Source organism: Pelodiscus sinensis, chromosome 4, assembly GCF_052426305.1.
Source record: "Pelodiscus sinensis isolate ZL-2025 chromosome 4, ASM5242630v1, whole genome shotgun sequence".
NCBI lineage: Eukaryota > Metazoa > Chordata > Testudines > Trionychidae > Pelodiscus > Pelodiscus sinensis.
Genome location: NC_143055.1, coordinates 38180345 through 38206429, shown reverse-complemented (window position 1 = coordinate 38206429; position 26085 = coordinate 38180345). Strand labels below are relative to the sequence as shown.

The window sequence follows — 26085 nt, the reverse complement described above, 5'->3', positions numbered from 1 at the left end:
TTTTTCCAGTTTAAACAGGCCTGAACAGTAGAACTTGGAAGTGTGGAATGCAACCAATCTATGGTGTAACTCGGTTGAGAGAAAAATAACGACACAGTTATAGTGCCAACTGAAGGGGCCAGTTATAAAAGCAGAATCACTTATTTTTACTTTAAAATTTTGCAAAAATAGGTCTGAATGTTCAAACTGGCCTGTGTATTTGTTCAGCATCTTTTCCTACCCAGCTGAAAGGCCTGTCAGAGAAAGTACACTGCTGGAAAATAGGCAGCCATTTGAACATGTTATATTTTAATTTGCAGAGACAAAAATGACAAGCAATTTATTTACATAAAACTGTACAAAAGCAAATTAAATTATGTAAAATATTTCATAAATAGAGGTGGACTAGCATTTAATACATTTCGCCATGTTTAGCATAGGTGCGTGCATAGTGATTCATAATAAACAATGATAAATTGTTCTCTGCTTCACTATCAACATCCAAGTTGCAGAACAATAGTCAATGATTAATATTACAAACAGAGCGTACCACACTGAATGCAAGTGCTTTAAAATTTAGGGAAAAGTTGTCCGAAAGTGTACCCCAGTTAGTTGGAAAATGATGTTGTCTTCCGCTTGTTATGCTGGTTGGGCAACAACTAGTTTAATTGCTGGACTGCATTCATTTCTTTGTTATCCACCACTCTCATGTTTTAAGGAAACACTCTGTCACTATAACTGATATAATGAAAGAAACTGCTTTGTTGTTCAAGTTTCCTTAAAAGCCTTTTAGCGGCAGATGTCTTTATGGCAGATTCAATGGCCTTGCGCTATATTTCCTACTTGACAACTTACTAGGGTAGCCTTTCAGCCAAGCATCTTCGATCCCATTTTAGTTTTTCCTCACATAAAAATAATGGCTACCTTTTTTTTTTTTTCCCCTGAAACTCAGGCAGCAGGCCAGTCAGAAACCATATTGAATAATATAGTAGATCTGCAGGTTCAGAATGAGCATTAGCTTTTAGACTGAAGCTACAGTCTTCTCTAATATGTATAAAGTTATATAGTTATGCGTCAATCTATAAATGTATCCTAATGTAAAATACATGCAAAGTTCATTTGAGTTTCCTCCCATGGACGGAAAAAAAGGACAATTTTTATACTGTACAACCAAAATGTAATGGCAGCTAAAAAGCAGTTAAGACACTAAAATCTTCAATTTTCCTGGCAAAATGAATTTGACATCTGCTAAATAACTGTATGGTATTTACCTATTGTAATTTATACTGTAGCTTTTTAGGCAATAGATTAGAAGGAAAACAAACAAACAAAAGTAGCACATAACTAAACTATAGTCTGGTTTTCATAATCAAAGATACTTAAGACTGGTCCAATATCTGAGTTTGGCAGAAGGCATTTTTAAATATATTATTTATAATTTATCAGAAAATAAACAGGGATCAATATACAGGTTCAAAAAAGTTGGGAATAGCCCATTACCCCTCAGTGCCCAAACCCAATCAACCATTCTACTATAACAACAGGTAGAAAAGGCACAGTTGCATATTTTGCATTCACTCAATTTGTTTTACTTCATTTAGTTGTGTGTGTTCATTTTTACAAAAGCACTCATATATATGGAGTGGCACCAGATTAACTTATTTCAAATGAATAAAAACCCCTACAAACACAAAATGTATTTCTGTGTCATGCTAGGTCATAATAGTAATTGACATGTTATGACTGGTAGTTCTACTACAATTACTGTGAATACTTGAAGTGTTTTATTATTCTTTTCACACCCATTTTAATTCTAAGGAGATGCTCACAAGTAAATGCCAGTGACATGACTGCCTTATGTGGTGCAAAAATAGGTGAATGACTGCTGATCCATTTGCTCTGATGGGTCTTCTAGGACCTGTATTATTAACTTTTTATGTAAAGGGTTTAAAGATATATTGAAACAAGTTATGTAGTGGTTTTCAACTGTGGTATTAAATAAAAAGTTCCTATTAAAGAAAAAAGTTTTGTTGAACATCTGTTATGCAATTCTGTATTTTGTTGAAGCGTGCAATAAAACTATGTATACATTAGATAAGTATAGTTAAAATCTCTCTTTTTTTTCTTTAACAGGTACTTACAGGATATACAACACAGTAACTGTTCTTTACAGTCTCATAGTAAAGTATTAATTTGCATCTCTCCACAATTTAACTAATTAAAAATGGTCAATTATTAATCTTTGTTTTAATAGTTTTTCTTCATAACATGTGCCCATTCATCATAACTTCTAGACACAAACTAGTATCAAAATCAAAACTAAACTTAACAGGAGAATGTAATGGCCAAAAAGGGCACAATATGTAGAGAAAAGAATCTGAAAAGTAAATGTTGTGATGAGTTGTACTGATTTATCAACCTATATTTCAGGCTGTTTAATGTTATATTCTCTATGTAATGCTTCAAAAGCAAGAAACTACCCAAAGCTACATTGTGACTACAGTCTATAAGAAAGCCATCTAGCCATGCCTTAATGCCAGGTTATTTGAATACCCAGGGATTTGAATGTTTGCACCCTCAAACTCTCCCCACTGTGTTGACTGATTGTCATTTTCATCTGAATGTCTGAGTTCAGTTTTCAGTTATTACTACATCATCAGCTACGAAGCAAGTAGCTCAAGTTCTGCACTTTTTGTTGCTTTTATTGCACAAAAACCTGTTTTGTTTCCTACAACCTTCAAGAAGTGTACACTGTGAGAATTGTCACTGGCTACTACTCTTTGCTCTCACGATTAGTCCTTGTGACTTCTCCCGATCTATCACCTAAAGTATCATTGCAGTGATCAAGTGAATCAGATCATTTGTCACCTTGCTGGAGTGTGCTGAGTCTTGACATTGTCTCATATTGCACAGGACTCAGTTTTAATGCACTTGTGTTTCAAGAAAACCTGCATCATACTTTTGACAAACACAATTGGAAATCTGCAACACTGATGACAAAAGATTTAGCAAACATATCTTGCACTCTGAAAAGAAGAAATTATACTTTACTTGCAATATACCCTTGTCACTGCAACAGATCACTTTTCCCCATGTAGCTTCCCCAAAAAGTGTTCTGGGTAACATCAACTCAGTCTCTGATTTTTTTTAAATTAACTTTTTAGAATATATTCCCTGGAACTGGCAGTATCATATCATACAGCCAATGCTGTATGATGTTATAACATTATCAGCAAACATCTTAGCAGTTCCTTTGGGCATTCTACTAAAATTCATATAAGTATGTCATCTGAGCTTGTGGACTGTGCTGCTGTGCAAAATGTAATTGAGTGTGTATTTATGTGTGCATGCATATGTTTGTGGATACATTGGATTTCTAAGCCAAGACCAAATACTTAGCAATTCCCCTGATCCATAGTGCGATCTTTGGCCTTTTTGTTACTATGATCATCCCAACTAGATATATGTCTTGTCCAAAATAACATGAATTTAACAGTTTATCATTAGTATGCTACGGTACACATGACATTAATTTTGTTACGCTAAAGTAAGCCTTTAGAAAGTTCCTTCTATGGATAAAACAGAACCCAGAGTTCATGATTCATAGAGAAATATGTCATGTTTTGGACTGCAGTCTCAGGCTCAATATAATTCTGTTGCTTCAAGCCTCAGGTGAGAATATTAAAGCTGTGATCTTCACAAAGTGCCTGTTAATGGTTATCCCTTTATAGTTACCTCTATATTTGTACGGTTTCTGAAGGATCATCCCTGATGGGGATCAGCAATATTCAGATGATATGCTTGGAATATATTTTGCCTGACCTGTTATCCTTAACAAGCCAGATGACAATCAAACAAAACCAGAGTGACTTAAATCATGCTTCAGCAGAGGGGTAACAACAGTGTGTGGGGTTCTTTCAATCAGGCTTGTTACCATGAAAGGAATTTGCAACCATAAATTGAAGAAAGTAAAAATCAGTGAGGGGGATTAGACATGCAAGTGACAACAATTGTTTCTACATTGTACAATATAGTCAGGCAGACGGTATAATTAAGTGCCTGATATGGAGGCAGAAGTGGCAGGCAAAGCTTTTGTCTCTTTGGTGGCCCCCTCTCTTTTTTTTCTTCCTTTTTTCTCATGCTAAATTGTTTTGATTTTATGAATTTTTTGCCCCTTTTCCTTCTTCTACATGAATGAAATTTGTTGCTTCTTTGTAACCTACAGGTAAACTTCTCTTCGAGTTAGAGTATTGACAGGAGATGGTTTGTATTCCCCTGTCTGTGTAAGGGGGATATCCTCTGGGTTGGCTTCCTCATTTTTGCTGAAACTAGCTGCGCTGAAGGTCTCATAGGATGAGGTCAACTTTTTGTTCAGGAGGTTTCTGTTGCGATCACCCATGAGGGAGGCTTCTCCATTGGCCAGCTTTTCCTGACTGCCTCGTTCATCAACGGGCATGAAGGTGGAGAGTTTTGGATGGCTCTTCTGTTTCCTTTCAGGTGACGTACGAACTGGCATCCAGCAGGAGTCTGAGTGGCCGTATTCATCACACTCTCGAGTACATTTCCCTGTCAGGGCTACATCTGGAAGAGGCCTCGAATCTGAAAACAGAGGAGAAGTTCCTTTTTAAAAAATATACTGACAATGTACTGACTTCCCTTCCTCAATGAGGTTGACAAACTTTTAAAACAAAATATTTTAGAAGTTTTTGCACTGGTAAAGTATTTACAGGTAAAAATCACTGAACTGCATGTTAACTTTAATAACAACACACAGCATATGGAACAATAAGTTACGGAGTCTACCAGACATTGGTAGCACAAATTACTGAGCAGTGTGGGCACAAAAGCACTTTTTGACACATGACATTATTTTAGGCATAATTTTAAACAACATTTGGTACCAATTAGCTTGTGAATATTGACTTGACTGGTACCTACACTGCTATAATCAGCCAGATGCCTCATTTTGTGCCATTTTCTTTAACAGATTTAAACACAAAGCTTTTCTTTTAGATTTTTTGTAAACTGTATTTCAATATCTTATTAATCTCAGTCCCTGATTTATTGAACTCTTATGCACATGTTGTATGTGTCATCACCAGGGTTTGTGCATATAAAGTTAATCATGTGCATAAATCTTCTCAGATTTGGTGCCTAAATTTAAGCACCTGCATTAATTCGATGGGCAGGGCCTAAGCTGTACATACAAGGACACATAAAACTCAAATATTACACACAGTTATGGGTAAGTGCACACAACCCCCCCTTTTTAATCTAATATGTACAGTCAAAGGTGTTGTGTGTGTTAATGTAGGAGTAACCTGATTGCTGAAGTGTTGGCTGAAGGAAAATGTTTTGTAGCTATGTGATACTGTGTGGAATGCTGGAATCAGTTATAGGCAGAATTATTTCGATATTTGCACAATTTCAACAAGTCAGGAAAGTATGCTATTTTAATATATATATGTACTTCTAAACATTAAGCCACATTCTGACATCTTGGTTTAACTGAATAGTATCTACACTGTAAGCAATCCTAGTTACTATTTTAATAATCTAATTCATGTCAGGCCCTACTCAGCATGAGGAAGAATGGCAACATCTTATGTTAATAGGTTTAACAGATTTTTATCTTATTATTATATCATTTAAGAATGTAAAATGTCTTGCATTTTATTACCCTAAGTAATAATTTTATTCTATTTTACCTTATTCTTAACATTAGTTTGACCTGCACAACCTTTCTGATTGCTATCAATTCTAACTGGGAAATATTTATTCCTTCACTGTTTAAAAAAAGAAAAAGAACCTTACATAAAATAACTTTAATTTCTAGCATAACTACCCATTTTTCTCTCCAGTTTTATGGAAAGATTTGCAGGAGGTAAAATCTTGGGTGGGATTTTCAAAGATGCTTAGTGTTGACTTAAATCCGCACTCATGAGTCAATAGAGAAAAATCCTACTCTGCCTACAACTTTAATGGAAGCCGAGTGATGGCAACACTGCATGCTTTTGACTATCTCACCTTCCATGTTCATCCCACCTTGATGTTTACCTAAGGAGAATTGCTTGTGGCATTCTCTATGAAGAATACAGAAAATAGTGTATCATCTTACAATTATCCATTGTATTGCACCTAGGTCTAGATTCGCAACGGGATTTAGCAATGCAGATATTCACAAAACCTCCACTCATCTGCCCTGAAGCCTGTAGATGTTTAAAATCACACGATACATATGTTTTCATGGTAAAAGTTCCTTAGGTGCCTATGTTCCTGTCTCTGAATATGCACTTTGATGACTTACATTAGGCATCTGGACACCAATCTCCCCCTTACCCTGGTTTGTGAATCACACTGGGGAGTAAGAGAGGTATAAGCCTTGCCTGCAGGGCTTGATCTGGTAGGAGCATTCAAAGGCCACCTAGCTCCATCTAAAATAGCTCAGAAGAAGAAATCGCCTATTTAACTTTTAGCCTACTGGTTTAGATACTCACCTGGGATGTGGTTCACATCTGCCTAATAACTAATAAGAGTTGAACAGAAGTCTTTTACTCTTAGGTGAGTGTCCTTACTACTATGCATTAGTATGGCAGAATTTTTGTTTTTATTTTAGACTGCTAATACAGGTGTTCATTTTAAAATATTTTTTTTATCAATTTATATGTTCAGGTTCATGAAATTATATGGGTTTCATTCAGTAGGGAGGGTCAGACAATTTAATGACAATTGATATTGGTTCAAAAAGTTAAAGATTTAAAGTTAATGTTGACAATTGTCAACACAAAATATAACAAAGGAAATATAATTGAATCAAACTCTAAAAAGTTCTTCAGCAGCATTTTTTCTATCTGCAAATTTCAATTATTGACAGAAATTATGTTGGTTTATATATGTATAATTAAAGTTTTACTGGATTTTCTGATAAAAATCTAATTCTTCCCAACCTAGTTATTGGTCTATTCTTATGTAGTTCTTAGTTTTTTCCTATTAAATCTGCCACAGATATACTGCAGGATTATTTTGGAATAAGCTTTTCTGGAAGAGATTTTCCGAAAAAACTTCTTTCGAAAGAGAGTGTCCATATAGCAAAAGTGCGTCAAAAAAGCGATATGCTTTTTCAAAAGATAGCATCCACCCTGAAGGGATGCTATCTCACATTTAATCTGTGATTACTATGGACCTGTGATTTTTATTCTTTCCTCATCTTTCGAAAGAATTCCCTCTTCCCCTTTTTGAGAAAGAGCTCTTTTGGAAAAAGGTTTCTTCCTCATAGAAAGAGGTTTACCACTATCAGAAAAAACCCTCTGTTCTTTCCATTTTTTCCCCGAAAGAACGCGATTGCAGTGTGAACATAAGTGAAGTTTTTTTCAGAAAAACAGCCATTTTTCTGAAAAAACTCTACAGTGTAGACAACAGTATATAAATAATGACATGGAGCAGGGGGACTAGATCTTGAATTTCCTACATTTTGAATTAGTGCTGTAATCACTGTGTGGCAGTCACTCACATGCATGTGCTCTCTTTCTATCTTAATAACTCAGGCCAGACCTAGACTAAAGGGGAAGGTCAAATCAAGATATGCAACTCCAGCTATGTTAATTACTTAGCTGGAGTGAACATACCTGATTTGAGTTTTCCTGCAATCTCCACAGCATTTGTTACTGTCAGCCTCCCTTATTCTTCACGGGAGCAGGAGTGCTGGCCACAGATGGGGGTGCCCTCTGAGTTCAATTTAGTGGATCTTAACTAAACCACTAAATTGAACTCCAGAAGATCGATTGCAGTTGTGTCGATCTTCCACTTAGTGAAGAAATGGCCTATGTGTGTATACGCAGCTTCAACAAGAGAGATGAGAGTTCTGTGTCAGAATATCCCATGGCTCAGGGTGTTAGATTGCTTATGTGGGAGATGGGAAGATCCCGTGCTCCAATATTCTGTCCCATCCAAGCAAAGGGGGAATTAGAACCTGTGGTCTTCCACTTTCCAAGTGAATATGCTAACCTAATTCAGGCTCAGCTGCGGCTTCTGAAGTTTTCTTCTTTGGTGATGGATAACAGAAATATTGACATTTGTCAGCCTATCTGTTCTTAAACCTCTGTGGTCTGGGAGTTCTACACAGAATGCAGAGACTATAACAGAAAAACTGCACTGTTCATCATGGATAGTGTAGAATTACTCTCCTCTCCTAACGGTAAGGAGCAAGAATAATAATTTACTATAGAAGCTCATATGAAACTGATTTTTAAGCAAGCAAATTTTTATTTTATTTTATTTAGAACAAGGCAAAAATCATTTCTACCTATACTTTCTCCTCCTAATAAAGTCTCTGATTTTATAATTCATTTCAAATAATGACCATTGCAAATATTTATGTTTATAGTAATAATTCAGATATTTACAGAATGGAAGGATTTGATCTGTTTATACTTATCATAGAAGTATAAATAAGTAAAAGCATAGTTTTAATGACTTTAAAAAAATCTGTGCCAAAAAATGTGAAGTTACTGTCTAGGAAGGAGTACGGAAGAAAGAGGTCCAGGAGCTATATATGTGACAAGCTATATATGTGACAATAGTATGATGCTGTTGCAAAAAAAGCAAACATGATTCTGGGATACATTAACAGGAGTGTTGTCAGCAAGATACAAGAAGTCATTCACTCTGCTCTGCATTGATTAGGCCTCAGTTTGAATACTGTATCCAGTTCTGGGCAAGAAAGGTGAGGAGGAAATGGAGAGGGTCTAGAGAAGAGCAACAAAAATGTTTAAAGATCTAGAAAGAATGGCCTATGAGAGAAAACTGAAAGAACTGTGTTCATTTTGTTTGAAAAAGAGAATGCTGAGAGGGGACATGATAGCAAGTACCTAAAAGGGTATTGCTAAAAGGAGGATGAGGAAAATGTTCTTCTTGGCCTCTGATGATAGAACAAGAAGCAATAGCCTTAAATTGTAGCAAGGGAGATTTAGGTAGGACATTAGGAAAAACTTCTTAACTGTCAAGGTAGTTAAACAGTAGAATAAATTGCCTAAGGGGGATGTGGAATCTCCATCATTGGAGATATGTAAGAGCAGGTTAGATGGATATCTACAAGGGATAATCTAGATGGCGCTTGGTCCTGTCATGAGGACAGAGGACTGGACTTTATGGCCTCTTGAGGTCCCTTCCAGTTCTAGTATTCTGTGATTCTATGTCTCTACACTGTCTCCCCTGTCACCATGAGGCCTTGCACCCCCATTCCCATTCAGATCCTGCCCCAGTCCGTTTTCGCCCTCTTATGAGCCTCTTACTGACCCCTCCCCCAGCAATTTTATGCTATCTCCTGAGTTGGCTCAACAGGCATTGTGAAGAAAATTCTTTCTTCCCTAGCTGGCTGGGAGCTGCTGCTCTGGTCTACTGTAATAGTGTCCTCTGGTAGGCAAAAGGTAGAACTGCAGCAACTGTCCAGCGGAAGTTTTCTGCTCAAAACATCAAAATATATGCATGCACGTCTCTTTAATTATTCACATGTGCAATGATGCAGAATCCCTTCCCCTGAGGAGTAAACTACTTTTGTCATGCCATATTTTAGGTTTTTGTTTTTTTCTTTAATATATCAGACAAAGCTTCATCCAATGTCCCCTAAAATCACAATGAGTCTACCAACATCAGCAGGTATTGGATCAAGCACTGAAGGGATTTGCCATTTTGTTTGGCACTCGATTGCAACCCTTCCACCCTTTCAGACAAATGCAAAAGTTTTTTTCAATTTCTTCATTCTGAAAACATGATATTTCCTGCAAAATCAAGAAAGTTACTGAGAGTATAATGACATAGTAAGTTCAATATTGTCCTTCTGGGGACTACTTCTCCTCTTGAGTAGAATTGATTACAAAAGGGTGCTCAGGTTGTCCTACAGTTGTCTCCTCATATTTATTTAGACAATGAACCACTAATTCATTTAAGCATGTCCTTAAACTTTAGGCAGACAAGTAAACCCACTGGATGGAAGTTAAGCATGTGGATGGATTTCCAAAGCACTGCAGGTTTCAATGGGAGTAGAGCTAGGACAATGCTGAGTGCTTTTCAAAATCCCAATCTTGATAAATAGGGATAGGATTAGTTACTTAAATGTGCTTAAAGTTACTTAAATGCTTTGTTGAAATTGAATCTTGTTCATTTAACTGCTGTAATGTCCCAAATCAAAAGGGGTTCATTATTAGACTTCATTTCAAGGAATATTTTCTTCTTTATCAAGTTCATTAACCTTATATTCCATATAACTGACCCCATAAAATTATTTCACCTACCAAATAATTAATACAATTCCAACTGACTTCGGTTTCAGATTGAAATGCAGTGATCTCACATTTTTTATCTCTCCATAATCAATTGCAGCCAGCTCCCAGATTAGACTAATTTCTACCTTTTACATTTAAATAGAAGTTGCTTTTTATGTGCAACATAATTCACATTTCAAGACGTGCAGCCACAAGATACAATTTTTAAATAAAGAATTCATTTTAAACTTTAAACCTTTCAGTGGACCACACGACCAACTAGTCAGATTGGACAAGCCTAATTGGATTAGACATGCTGCAGTGTTTGTCATCAGTGTTGGATAAATCAACAAGAAAGACTACATCACATTTCTATCATATCTTAAAATTCTATAGGTATATCTAACACTGAATTACACATATCCCCCTATCCCAAAAGTCTGAGAGATGGGGTCATCTAACTCAGGCTATGTCTAGACTACAATGATCTATCAGAAAAAGATACGCAAAATGCGCTCCACAATTTGCCTTCATTTTTCTGACAGTGTTTTCAAAAGAGGCTTTTCCGAAATTTGGCCCTTCTACACTGGGCCAAATTTTGAAAAAAAACTCCTCTTTCACAAGAGCCCTTCTTCCTTGTGGAAGGAGAAGACAGGGCTTCCAAAAGAGCACATCTGCTCTTCCGCAAAAAAAAAGTGGAAGAGCAGAGGCATTCCCTGGACCCAGCAGAATTTTTCCAGGATTCCTCTGGCATCCCGGGAAAATCCCGTAGTGTACACATAGCCTCTGACTTGCTTTATGGAACAAAGCTAGCAGGTTACTTCAACACAAGCCTGAACATCTACACTGCTATTTTTAGCCCCTTAGTGTGATCATGAATCAGCTGAACCAAGTCCTGAGACTTGCAGCACAGATCTATTTATTTATTTATTTATTTATTCATTACACTACAGATATATCCTTTGACTTGAACAGGTGCTTTAAAATGCGAATGATACAAAAATTAGTGTGCTAATGAGTGAGAGAATGATCCTTCCTTCCCCTGGCATAGATTTTTTATTTTCTAGATATTTTTTATATTGTGTGCACACACTTTAAATCCTGTTTTTTAAAAAACAGATACTAAAGTTTCTAATCTCATTTCGTCTTATGTTTAGAAACAGAGTATCTTTATTCCACCCCATGCACTGCAGATATTCTGTAACTTTTGCATATCACTTACGTTAGCACAGAATTTTTAAAAGCAAATTAAAATTTAGGCTTCTGTGTCCAGATTTAGGTATCTAAAAAATTAGGCAAGTTCTTTTAAAAAAATTATTGAGCACTCATCATTTCTCATTAACTTCAATGGAAGCTTCTGGAAATTGGGCAATTTTGTCAGCCAGACCACTTATTTCAGTGCCTAAATTTAGCAGCTATATTAGAAAATCTTGGGACTGAAAATATGTTCTTTAGGCCCAAGACTTTGTGCACATTTGCAACATGCCTATTGTGGACGTTGGCAGGTTACAAATAAAATAGTACAGGTTGAACATGCCTGGTCCAGGAGGAGGGATTTTGCTGGACCAGTAGAGGTCATTTCTGTCTCCCCTGTTGCTGACTCTGCCCCCTTACCTGCTGCCCCACTGGGTTTCCTGGCTCCCATGGCAACCCAGTTGGGTTGCACGCCAGATTTCCTGCCCCCGCTCTGACCTCCCGTTGCCTAAGTGGGCCATGTGTCGGCCTTCTAGGCTCTTGCCCTGCCCCACTCCCAGCCCAGCTGGGCTACAAATTGGGCTCTCAGTCCCCTCCTCTGCAACCCAATTGGGCCATGGGCTGGGCTCCTGCTCTCCCCTTCCCCATTCCCATCCCGCATCAGGCTAGGCTCCCAGGTCCCTTCTGCCCCCCCACAGCATACTGGGACTCTCTGATACTGGAATATACCACAGATTTTTTTCAAACTTAGGGCTATATCTACACTTGCGCGATCTTGCGCCAGAAGTATGCAAATGAGGCTAAACATGAATATCGCCGAACCTCATTTGCATATCTAATTAGCTGCCATTTTTGCGTAAGAGGCTCTTGCACCAGAAGGACCCATCTACACTGCCCCTTCTTGCACAAGAAAACTCTCTTACGCAATGCCGCTACGCTGATTATTTTCAGGAATAAGGGCATTGCGCCAGAGAGGTTTTTTTTGCTCAAGAAGGGGCAGTGTAGACGCTCCTTCTGGTGCAAGCACCTCTTCAGCAAAAATGGTGGCTCATTAGATATGCAAATGAGGCTCAGCGACATTCCACGCTTAGCCTCATTTGCATATTTCTGGTGCAAGATCATGCCAGTGTAGACATAGCAAGAGTCCCAGTTTATAGTGGTGCAACCTGTACTAGCACTTATACATTCTATTATATGGAGGTTGGAGTAGATGGATAAGTACCTGGGTATGCAAGAGACCAGAAATGTCAAATATTCCACTTCTAACAACATGAGGCATTGGTGCCCAAATCTAAAATGCAGCATATTTTCCAACCTAGAGACAGTTGCATGGAAAAAAGATATTATCCAGCTCATGCATCTACCATGTCAATACATCACAAAAAGTGAGACATATGAAAGATTGTGCTGGGCTCATATAGCCCAGTTTATAGCCCATTCTTGGCTGTCTTTTCTCTCTTATCTTGTTGCCTATAACACAAAGTATAGAAATTCATGTTATCTTCTCCAGTCTTTTGGGATCAGCCTGGTCCTTAGAACTACTCACAGGTAATTCAGGGGAACTTACATTTCCTAGAGTTTGGGCATTTTCTCCACTGACTACACATTGCATTTAAAAAATTTTAACTTTGTGTATGACGTGCAGTTGATACTTCTACAGACGTGTTTCCCAAAATATAAGATGTTCCATGTGAGGTCTCGTGTATGTATAAGAGTAGCCAGGCATACACAAACAGGCCTCTCAGCTGTTCTTCCATGAGGTGTGAGGTTGGCTGCAAAAAAACAAAGGTCTGTAGCTGTTATGACAGAAAACCTTAAAACAGAAAGCCAGTGCAGATGATATCACAATATCTGCTTGAGTTTGCAGAAAGCCTGAAACAATAGCTTTGAACTGTGAACTGTCCCCTTCATTTCACTAGAGACGATTCAAGGAATATTTCCAATATGCCACTGAAGAATGCACTGACCCATGGGAACCCTCCTAATAATATTACAGGAAGAAGAATTCTATTTGGACTCCTCCTGATGGTTGAAACAACAGACAGGACTTCTACTCAGAGTGTTTCTGTAGATGTGCACAGGCTTAAATTGTGAACAAACAGCACCACTGGTCCCATAACCTCAGCTGTGCAGAATACAATGCCATCCACAGCCTCAGAAATAACTCGGACATTATAATCAAAGAGGCTCAAAAAAGTGATTCTGTATTCATTGTGAATAGGCTGCCAGGCAACTCTCCAACACCACATTCTACAGATCACTATCTTCTGATCCAACTGAGGACTACTAAAACAAACTATACCATCTACTCAAGAAACTCCCTGCAAAAGCACGGGAACAAATATACACAGACACATCCCTACAGCCATGAATTCTATCTCCTACCCAACATCCATAAACCTGGAAATCCTGGACACCCCATCATCTCAGGCATCGGCACTCTTACAGCAGGACTGTCTGGTTATGTGGTCCCTATTCTCAGACTTCATGCTACCAACACAGCTAGCTATCTTTGAGACATTACTGAATTGCTTGACTACAATTCATTGGTGATCTTCCTAAAAACACTATCCTGGCCTCGATGGATGCAGAAGCTCTTTACATTGATATTCCACATGAGAACGGACTACAAGCTGTTAGGAACTGTATCCCTGATGATAGTATGGTACACCTGGTGGCTGAGCTCTGTGACTTTGTCCTTACTCACAATTATTTCCAATTTGGGGACAATTTATGCCTTTAAGTCAGTGGTACTGCTATGGAATCCCGCATGGACACATAATATGACAATATTTTTATAGATGACTTTAGAACAGCACTTTCTCAGCTCTTTTCCCCAGTGCCCCTTCTCTACTTGTGCTACATTGATGACATCTTCATCATATTATCCCATGTGAAGAAGCCCCTCGAAGAACTCCAATAGTTCAACAATTTCCATCCCACTATCCACCTCAGTCTGGACCATTCACACAAGAGATCCACTTCCTGGACATTATAATGCAAGTAAGTGAAGGTAACAAACACCGCCCTATACCTGAAGCCTATTGACCACTATACTTACCTACCAGCTTCCATCCAGGAAACATCATGCGATCCATTGTCTATAGTCAAGCCTTAAGATACATTGCATTTGCTCCGATTCCTCAGACAAAGACAAACACCTACAGGTTCTTTATCAAGCATTCTTAAAATTGCAATACCCACCCGGGGAACTGCAGAAACAGATTGACAGAACCAGACAGGTACCCAGAACCTACCTACTACAGGACAGACCCAACCAGAAAAATAACACCACTGAACATCACTTACAGCTCCCAGCTAAAACCTCTCCAGCACATCATCAATGAACTACAGCTTATCCTGGAAAACAGTCCTTCAGAGATGTCGGGAAGTGGGCCAGCCCTCCTTTACAGATAGTCCCCCAACCTAAAGCAAATATTCACCAGCAACTACACACCACACTATAGAAACATTAACCCAACTACAGTATCAATCCTGCAACAAATCCCATTGACAACTCTGCTCACATAGCTACTCAAGTGACACCATCATAGGCCCTTACCCCACATCACCCACCAGCACCATTCACCTTCACATCTGCTAATGTGATATATGCCGTCATATGCCAGCAATGCCCCTGTGCCATGTTCATTGACCAAACAGAACAGTCTCTACACAAAAGAATAAATGAACAGAAATCAGACATAAAAAATAGTAACATATAAAAACCAGTAGAAGAACACTTCAATCTCCCTGGGCGTTCAGTAAGAGATTTAAATATGGCCATCCTTCCACAGAAACACTTCAAAAGCACACTTCAATGAAAAAATGCAGAGTAGCAATTCATTAGCAGGCTCGACACTGGGTTTGAATAGGGTCTGGGAATGGCTGGCTCTCTATAAAAGCAGCTTTCCCTCACTTGGTATTCACACGTCCTATCAACTGTAGGGAGTGGGCCACATTCACCCTAACTGAATTGGCCTGGCTAATACTGGTCTCATCCACTTGAGAAGGTAACACCCTTCTTTTCATGAGCTAGTACAGTAGTACAGTTATGACTGCCTCTGTAATTTCCACTCCAATGCATCTAACAAAGTGGATCTTTGCCCACAGAAGCTTATGCCCAAATATGTCTGTTAGTCTTTAAGGTGTCACAAGGCTCGTCATTATTTTTCAGTTGTTAATGATAATACATTAAGGCTGTGTCTAGACTGGCATGTTTTTCCGGAAAATCATCTGCTTTTGCGGAAAAACTTGCCAGCTGTCTACACTGGCCGCTTGAATTTTCGCAAGAACACTGACGATCTCATGTAAGATCGTCAGTGTTCTTGCGGAAATACTGTGCTGCTCCCATTCGGGCAAAAGCCCTCTTGTGCAAATCATTTGCGCAAGAGGGCCAGTGTAGACAGCACAGTACTTTTGTGTGCAAAAAGCACCGATAGCTAAAATGGCGATTGGGGTTTTTTTGCGCAAAAGCGCGTCTAGATTGGCACAGACGCTTTTCCGCAAAAAGTGCTTTTGTGGAAAAGCGTCATGCCAATTTAGATGCTCTTTTCCGAAAATGCTTTTAACGGAAAACTTTTCTGTTAAAAGCATTTCCAGAAAATCATGCCAGTGTAGACGTAGCCTAAATGTTACATAGTCTATTTTACTACTCATTGACAAATATGCAAAAAGATTAAATATATTTTGCAGAGCTAAACCACAGTTTCTCTGTTTGCAGGTAGGTGGACGAGTGTATAGGACCATTTGAGGGGAGGGAGATACCAAATATGATGCATAAATTACAATGAAAAAAGGTGTTATGGGACATAATTAATTTTGTCATTAAGGCAGCAGGGAAGAGAGGGAGTTTAAACTTTCAAAAGTTTGAAGCACGCTGATTTATAGAATCTAATTTAGGCAGTGGACTCTGATGTGCTCCCTAAAGCAATACCACAAATATATATGTAACAATGTATTACATTTTTTTAAAAATTCTGTTGAACTTAGATTAGAAGAAAATTTTTTAAATGATTGTCTTTTGTTTTCCATGATTCTTTTGTATGGGAATATGGAAATAAGGGAGGTTATTTATATGCATGTTTCTGAGATTATGTATAGCTATTGCTTTAGGGCTAGCAGGATTGCTTATCAGGAAACTAAGACACCTAAAACTCCAGAGAGCACATGAAATTCACATTAAAATTGAAATGCATAATTTGTTTGGGGTTTTTTGGTTGTTTGTGTGATTTTTTTCTAGGAGATTAGTAGGCATTGAAGAGTCAACTCTGGCAAGCATGGGAAAGTGGCATAAACCCCACACACTACAACTAACTAGCTCACACTATAATCCAACAAAGAAATATGACCACTGCAAAAGTACTATTAAGAATGTGCACCTACTCAGATTGTGGACATCCGTAGAAACATAGCCTTATCTTTGTGTTCACAGACATCACCATATTAGCAATCTCTAGCTCTTAAAGCTCTTTTCATCAGGAGATTCCAAAGTGCTTTACAAAATAAGTAAATCTCATTATCCCCATTTTACAGATGGGGAAACAGAGACATAGAGAAAAATCTAAGTGGCTTGCCTAAGGTCTCCAGGTAGGACAGCAACAGAAGTAGGAACAAAACCTAGTCTTCTGAGTCATATACCAGTTTTCTCACCAGATAACACCAGATGGTTATCTTTCCTCATACACATTTGGTGCCCTCTCTTCTCTTATACAATACACGTTGACAGCATGAGGAGTTACCTTTCCTGACCTTACACTTTCATACAACATGATGTGTTCCTTCACCCTCCTTGCATAAATACATTGCAAGCTGAAATGCATATTACAGTATAATCAGAAAAGAGAGAATACCAAGCTTGTGCAATTAAATAAAAGCCCATGTACATAGTTGTTTAGATTAAATGCAAGTCTGGTTTATAAACTGTGAAACAAGAATCAATGACTGGATATTATCAGAAGAACAACAATGCAGGAAGTAACAGAGCTGGTGCACGCTATGCTAACACACTTAGGAAATTTGAGCATAATTTATATATACACACATACACTAATCACAGCATTACTGCCTTAGAAATCCCTACCTCCTAATTGCAGCAATTCCGTGAGCTGCACCCTAGTCAGTACCGTGGCATTTTCTGACATGCCAAGACACTATTAAAATACTTAAACACTTTTGAAAGCATCAGCGACTTCTTTCTCTGCACCTTAGGCAAAACACAGTGAAACAGCAATTGCACATATCTCAAGAAGCATTTACTGCCCCAAGGCTTGGACCGCTGTCATTCTGAATGTGGCATTATCATGTAGCATAGAGACAGCGCATGCCATCTCTACAGCAGTCTAGCCGAATAAAGTTAAACACAAATCTGCTGTTTGAGACATGCAAACTGCTCTACAGTAATAATAGACATTAATTGCTTTTGGACTAAAATCATTTCATACATATTGTGCCAAATCCCAAAGTCCTCTTAAGTGTTTAATAAATAAATTAATAAAATGATTTGGAGCACAGAGTGGCTTAATATGTGATTGAAATGACTAAGGCTGTGTAGTTTAGGCAGGAGGCATGAGAGAAGGATACAAAAATATTGGGTAGCAAGTTGTTTGTTGTAACTCAAGATGAAAGAAACATATCAAAATCAACACATTTTAAAGTGATGAAAAAATATTTATTACCCAATGCATAATTAAGCAAGGAAACTCATTGCCACAAGGTATCACTGTGTTCCAGAGGTTTGCATGATTAAAAAATGGATGAGGTATGGGATTTTCAAAATCTCCTGAGAGAATTAGATCTCCATCTCTCACTGAAAGTCAATGGGAATTATGAACCCAGTCCTCTTGTATGCTTTTGTAAAATCACACCTTATGGCTATGTCTACACTGGCGCTATCTTGCACCAGAAATATGCAAATGAGGCTAAGCATGGAATATCGCTGAGCCTCATTTGCATATCTAATGAGCCGCCATTTTTGCGGAAGAGGCTCTTGCACCAAAAGGAGAGTCTACACTGCCCCTTCTTGCGCAAGAAAAACCCTCTTGCGCAATGCTGTTACGCTGATTATTTTCAGGAATAACGGCATTGTGCAAGAGGGTTCTTCTTGCACAAGAAGGGGCAGCGTAGATGCTTCTTCTGGTGCAAGAGCCTCTTCCGCAAAAATGACGGCTCATTAGATATGCAAATGACTCGGTGACATTCCACGCTTAGCCTCATTTGCATACTTCAGCACAGTTTATTTTAGCACAATACAGCTTAACTAATGAGTACAAAGGGCCCTTTCTGAACTATTGAGGCCAGACTAAACATTTGTGGTCAGCTGACAAACTAATGAAACTTGTATACAGTATTGTGCATACATAAACCTTTTTCTACATAAATACTGATTCATAATGCTATTAAAAAATACAAAAGAGCAATAGCATACATTTTAACATGTTTTCCCTTAATAGGAATATTTTCACTCTTATTTAGCCTTTGCTATTTCATTCTTGTTACCACTAATTTAAACTGAGTTAAAGACTAAAAAAGTACTAACATCAGTGATAATGGATTAAATACACTCCGTTTAATAGAGCATCTAGAATTTAAATTCATTCCCCAGATTTTAATTTTCTAGAATTAAATGTAATTGTTAAATCTATTTGCCATTAGCTTACATCCTTTGATGGTCAGATTTATTGCTATCACTAAAGTGGCAACAGATCTTTCTGAAAAGTAGTACTTAAGATGACTTCCTGAAGTCATATAGACATTAAGATGTAGGACATGTTTAAGCTATCTAATTATTCTGCTGGTCTAAGGCTTAAATATTAATCTGTCATTGTGTCAAATTACATACATTTAGATTATTCAGTAAAATGTGTCTGTGCTTAAAGTCTGGGTTGAAACAATTCATTGGTGCAATTAGAATGTCATCCTTCCTGAAGAAGGCTTAAGAATAGTCTCAATCAAGGCTCAAAAGTCAATATCATCATTTCATTGATCATATAAAAATAATGGGACTTCAGCAAATTGAAGGGAAAAGAGTGTGGCCAGCAGACATTGTTACCTTGTCCCAACTACTGGACGTGCTTCCTGTTAATTTAATTTCTTCATAATGACGATTTAAAATTTTATTTTTTAGCTCTGTACCTTGGGAGATAGAACACATTCTTGGTGTGGGCATATGTGCAAATGCAAAACAATCCCACGCCTTGTTTATTCAACAAGCTATTTTGGAACTCTTTGCATATGAAAGAAAGTTTTCCCTTGTAATTTCTCTCAGTGATGTTTTATATACAGACCTAGTAGATATAATGTATAATAACAAAGTCGGCACTTCTATTTTAGAGATTAAAGGCCAAATCCTGGAAGGTGCTGAGTATCTTATTCAATTGCTGCGTGGACAGTCTTAGAACGTGATGGGATGAAGCCCTCTGTTTGTCTTGTTTGGTTCATGCAACCTCTACCAACATGTAGATTTAAAGTTGGAAATAAAAGTTTTAAAATATTTTATTTTAAACTGATATAGTTGTGCAGATAATTAAAGCAAGAAAGATGTAAGTTAACTACGTTGTAAGATTAACCTACGCTAAAATGTTGTAACAAATATATTAGGTAGACTATAAATTTTAATTTCAAGGAACATAAAATTCAATGTATAGGTAGATTTTACAATGAAAAGAAAATAATGGGTAAGCCTCTCTTTCCTCCCTGGGTTACTCGGGAGCAGGCCACGCTCACTTATGTGCCTGGACCCCTGATGATTTTAACATCAAAGGAGATTCTGAGTATCCCAGGGTGATGTTGGATAGTTGAGGATCCCCTGTCCACCCCCATGCAGCAGTCTCTTGTACCTAAAGCAGTATTTCTCAAAGTGGTTGATGAAATCACTTTGAGAAACCTGTTAACTGGCTACACCAGTTTGTTTACTTACCGGCTCTGTGCCTATAGAGCCTCATGGCTCCTATTGGCTCTGTTTTGCCATTTGCAGTAAAGAGGAGCCGTGGGAAGTAGTGGCACGGTCCACACCACATCCCACAGATCTCTATGTCTGCAAGGAGCAAAACAGAGCCAACAGGAGCTGTGAGACTCCATGGCTGCGGCGTCAGTAAGTAAAGAAACCAGTTAACAGGTTTCTCAAAGTGGTTTCACTGACCACTTTGAGAAATACTGATCTAAAGGAATATACAATGGCAGTGCCTCCACCTGGCTGGCCCCTGTACTCACTTAATGAAGTGCCTTGGGAACCTCCGGGAATAAATGTATTCTAGTAATAATCAGGATCCTACTCCAAAACAACAATTATAAATAATATGCATCAAATCAATTATATTAGATACCTTTATCTAACATATCTTTAACATACCTTTACTTTACAACTTAAAGAAATGGGATTTAATAAGCTAAAACTGAATGTCTCTTATGCTATGCACATACTATCAGGATAAGTTATCCAACAAACAATTTCTTAGGCTTAATAGTGTTGTGATGGAATTATTTGACAAAAGACTGCCTGAAAGGAATCTGATTACATTATATAAAAAGATGTTTCTGATCACTATTAAGCATGAAACCTATGACAAATAAACAAGTAATGACACTGATGCATAAATGGAAATATTCCCATTCTCAGTGCTACACCATATAGAAAACAGTGTCTATATAATTTACATATGTAGTGTTGTTGTCTTATTGGCATCAGCCTATTAGAGACAAGGTGGGTGAAGCAATCTTATAGGATCAACTTTTCTTGGTGAGAGAGACAGGTTCTTGAGCTACACATCACTGTTCTTCAAGTCGGCAAAGGTACTTAAAGAGCTCTGTATAGCTTGAAACCTTGTCTTTCTCTATCATCAACAGAAGTTTGTACAAAAAAAGAGATATTATATCATCTACAATTTAGTCAGAAGTCCATAACTAATAACTAATACTTACAATAAAGGATTTCAACAGAAATGGAGTGAAAGACACATACTTAGTGGTAAATAGCAACTTGATGGGCAGAAAGAGAAGAGTGCTGTCTATGACATTTTAAATGCAGAGGGCTTTAGCTAGGCAAAGGGTGGGTCAACATTGGTTAAATTATGTGTGGATATGAAACTAAGGCCCCACACTGATTCCCTAATCTGAACCCTAACTCTAACTCTTAAAGATTGACACTTGAGTGGTTTCATAAAGGAGGGGGGGTTACAAGAAGTGACCCTTTTTTCTTTTCCCCACATGAAGGGATAAATCACAATGTAGGTATGTCTAAACTACATGCTTCTTTCAAAAGAGATTGTCTAGACAGGCACAGCTTTTTTGAAAAAGCGATCCGCTTTTTTGAAAGAGAGCATCCAAGCAATCTGGATGCTCTCTTTCAAAAAAGCCCTGTTTGCGGTAAAGAACACCTTTTTTACAAAGAGCTCTTTCAAAAAAAGGTGTTCTTCCTCTTAAAATGAGGTTTACCACTGCCGAAAAACACGCTGCGTTCTTTTGATTTAATTTTGAAAGAACGCAGCAGCAGTCTAGACAAAGATGAAGTTTTCTCCAAAAAAGGCGACTTTTTTCGAAAAAATCCTGTAGCTTAGACATAGCCTACAACTGTGGAGTGCAGACCCTGCTCTCTACTACCCAGAATTCCTCCTGAGGACTTAAGCAGCAGCTCAGTCCTGCTACATTTCCTCTAGCATGCATTTTCTTGCCAAAGGTGGAATTTAGCCCAAATTTACTGTCCTAAATAACAGAAACATGTGAAAGGCATTTGAGCCTGTTTTTATTAATTATTATTATTAAATATTTTCTTACCAAGGCAGCAAATTGTTTTCTAGTAAGTTTGTGGAAAAATCTCAAAAAATGGGAAAGTCAAGTTGAGAAAAATAATGCATCTCTCCTTTTGATGTATACTCCATTGAAAGGGCTTTTTGTCATTAGCTTTTTATTGATTTTCAGCTGTATGTACAGATTACACCATGTGGATTAATTACAAACACCAGCTCAGCATGGATACAGACTTATGGCAGATTCATCAGTGTTACAGTCCATTAGAAATTAAGTATTAAGAACAATACTAATTCCCTTTACTCATGTACAGTAGGCAGGCAGTAGCATAACCATAAAAGTGACTCAAAGGGATATTGCTACCAGTAAAATTTATCTGCAAAAGAGGAAGAGTATCAATTGTTAAATGATAACAAAAAAGGAAAAGATACAATGTTAGAGATGCTGGGGTTCAAAATATAGGGCAGATAGGCTAGTAGGAAAAGGAATCACATTAATCTGTTGAGGCAAAAACAGAAGACATGAAAGAATAAAATGCAAACAAACAAGCCCTAAAGCATGCTGCAGCTTTATAGTGATTATAAGCCCCATTCTAGGGAACAGTGGGAGAGTCTAATGGGGTCTAGTTGTATCTATGAAACTTATATGGTCCTTATTAATGTAGAATCTGAATGCATCACAATCTTTATTGTATTTATTCTCATAACATTTAGGATATGTCTACACGGCAGCGTTATTTTGCAATAACTGGTGTTATTCTGAAATAGCATACACAACAAGCAGTATACACAACAAGCAGTTATTGCGAAATAATGTCAAGCTGGAGGACTTCTTATTCTAATTCCTATAACCCTCTTTCACAAAGAGTAAAGGAAGTTGGAGGAAGAATGCTTTAACTCTGACTTCCTGCTGTGTAGATAGCGCCAAAAGCCAAAATAAGCTACTTCGACTTAAGCTACACACCTGACGTAGTTCAAGTTGCGTAGCTTATTTTGGCTTTAGCTCTGCTGTGTAGATATGCCCCCAGTGAAGTAGGGAAAGTGCTATTATTCTCTTTGTACAGATGGGGACCTTACCAAAGGCATACTGGAAGTCTGTGGCAGAAACAGAAATAGTACTCAAGTCTCTGGCTAACATCACAATCATTAGGTCTCTCCATCTCTCTAAGTAGAGTGGACACATTTAAGCATTTGAGATATTTCTTACCTTCTTTCAATAGAAAAAAAAGCTATTGTCAATCTTGTGTATATTAACAGGCATGTACAGGCATGTCATATAGAAGACAATGGAAGGAATTGTCCCGTTCTACTGACACTAATGAGGCCTCAGATAAAATATTGTGTCCATTTTTTGGCACCACACTTAGGAAAGTTGTGGACAAAGAGAGTTCAGAGGACAGCAACAAATATAATAAAAAGATTTATAATACCTCATCTGTGAGAGAGGGTTTAAAAAACTGAATATTTAATCTTAAAAAAAGAAGACTGGGGCTGAGAGGAAAAGCTGTTTATATGTTAGGAGTTATAATAAACAGAATAGTAATAAACTGTACTCTATGCCCACAGAAGGTAGAACAAGAAGTAAACATCTTAATCTGCAACAATGGGGATTTAGATTTCAGAAAAAAAACTTTCTAATTATAAGAGATAGCTAATCACTGGAATAGACTTCCAACAGAGTTTGGAAAGTCCCTTTCATTATTCAACTTTTTCTTAAAAACTTACAAACACCTATAAGAAATCATCTAAGTCAGCATTTCTCAAACGGTGGGTCCCGACCCCCCAGGGGGTTGCGAGCAACTGAGAAGGTGGTTGCAGCAATGGAGAGGGGGGTTGCGAGCAACTTAGGGTACGTCTAGACTACATGCCTCTGTCGCCAGAGGCATGTAGATTAGGCTACCAGACATAGGAAAATGAAGTGGCGATTTAAATAATCGCCGCTTCATTTAAATTTACATGTCTGCCATGCTGAGCCGACAAACAGCTGATCAGCTGTTTGTCGGCTCAGTGCGATAGTCTGGACGCGTGGGTGTTGACATCAAAGGTATTTGTCGACCACCCAGGTATACCTCATCCCAGGAGGCATGTAGTCTAGACGTACCCTAAGAGAGGGGGTCGTGGTATCACAAGTTTGAGAACCCATAATCTAAGTATATCTGTCTCTTCCTCAGCGCAGTCCAGACCTCTCCCTACATAAAAAAAGGAGAAAAAAGAGCTGGAACTTGTAGAAATGATCAAAATGGGGGTAAGAGACTTTTTCATACCTCCCCTCTGTTTTATACTTAGACTAATAAGTATGTAAATGTTAATAATATATGTTTTATTTTGAACTTTGCAAAAGAGTGGCAGCATAAACCCTCTACTGTATAGGTCACTGGAACTTACACACACACACACACACATTTTGTTTCAATTGGTGTCTTTCCCTGATTTCCCTGATGAAGTGTATAGAATTCACACTTTGGATTGCCTTATTGTCTATTTTAGTGACCATTGCTCTCCACTCCTAAGAAGTTGTTACAGGCTCAAGTCTTCCATATTCCCCTTCATTTCAAGACTGAGTAATCTCTTGCTAGTACTATTCAGGGCAGTTCATGAAAGATTTTAAACCAATAACGTTCAAGCTGGCTCCCTTTGCAAGGCATGAACAAATACTTGACTGTAGGTGGCAGAGAAGTAATCATATTTACTGATATTGCATAAAATAATGCAATATTTAGAAGATTTACCTAGCATTGCTTGGGTCCCTAACTCAAATAAGTTTTCTTATGCCTCATTTAAATCTTTGTTCTAGATGGGACTGGTGATAAGGGGCTCAGTATGTAGCTGCCACAGGGAAAGAGGACAAGCCCAGCCGGCTCTCATCCCAGCAGTTTGGGGCCAGGTGAGAAGCACCTGTCCATAGCTGCTGCAGCTGCAGTGAGCACATCTGGGGGAGAGGAGCATGTCCCTTAGCTAGGGGACAGACAAAGAGACACAAAGAAAAACAGACACACAAACAAACAAACTCTCTGAAATATATAATAGCTAGCTGTCCCTTTCTCCAACTCTGCCCCTCACTGGCCCAATGGGATTAGAGCTGTCCTGGTCCCCATCTCTGGCCCCTTGCTGCCCTCTTGTGGTCATTATGCACTAACTCCTTCCTACCAGACCCCTACCTTTCCATTTTATGAGAAACAGCGGCATTCCAGGTACATCGCATTGTCATGTGATAACCAAATTTTTACCCTCTTTAAGTTATGAGAAGAGGAAGCTGCATACCAAATTTGGAGGGCCTCACTCTTACCATTTAGGAGGAGTTCTTGAACAGACTCACAGATGGACAGAGAAAGGCAAATATCTAAAATAGTATGATTAACACACGTAAATATTTATTAAAATTGAATATTTAAAGGGGATATTAGTACCTTGTTTTAAGGTGTTTTAAGTATAACATCAGAAAACAAATTGTTCTCTTGATTATGCCAAAGCTTCATACCCACAGAATCTCAACACTCTTGCACCACGATAGCTCATCGACAGTATTTAGTAGTGCTACAGGAGCAGCTGGGTTTCATTTAAGAGCCTATAACTGAAGTAAGGTCAACTAGGAGATCGAAAGACTTAAGGCTAAGAGGTCATGTATAGGTCACAAAATTAAGGGCATAATGAAGCAACAGAAGGAAGAAAAAGATTGTGATTGGGACAGACAGAAGTGTGTGAGTATCATAGGCTGTGGTTCTCTTTGCACTGGACACCTTTAATGATTGGAAAAATAAAATCTTACTAATGGAGATTAAAACAGTTTTTAAAAAAGAAAGAGAAAAGATATTAAATATCTCCCCATGTAATGAAAAATGCTAAAATACTTAGTAAAAAGGACATAGAGAATATTTTTAAATTTAACATAAACTTGGTCCCAGTTGTACATA

The 26085-nt window shown here is 38.0% G+C and overlaps 1 protein-coding gene across 5 annotated transcripts in view; it reads right to left on the bottom strand.

Moving 5' to 3' along the window:
* Positions 1-267: 267 nt before the first annotated feature.
* The window catches only part of PCDH7 (protocadherin 7), a 397754-nt gene continuing 371936 nt past the window's right edge, over positions 268-26085 (bottom strand). For all 5 annotated transcript variants that reach the window (XM_075930603.2, XM_075930606.2, XM_075930609.2 and 2 more), the window contains one exon: positions 268-4578. In XM_075930603.2, the coding sequence (XP_075786718.2) occupies positions 4199-4578 (380 nt within the window). In that variant the 3' untranslated portion in view covers positions 268-4198. The remainder of the gene's footprint in view (positions 4579-26085) is intronic.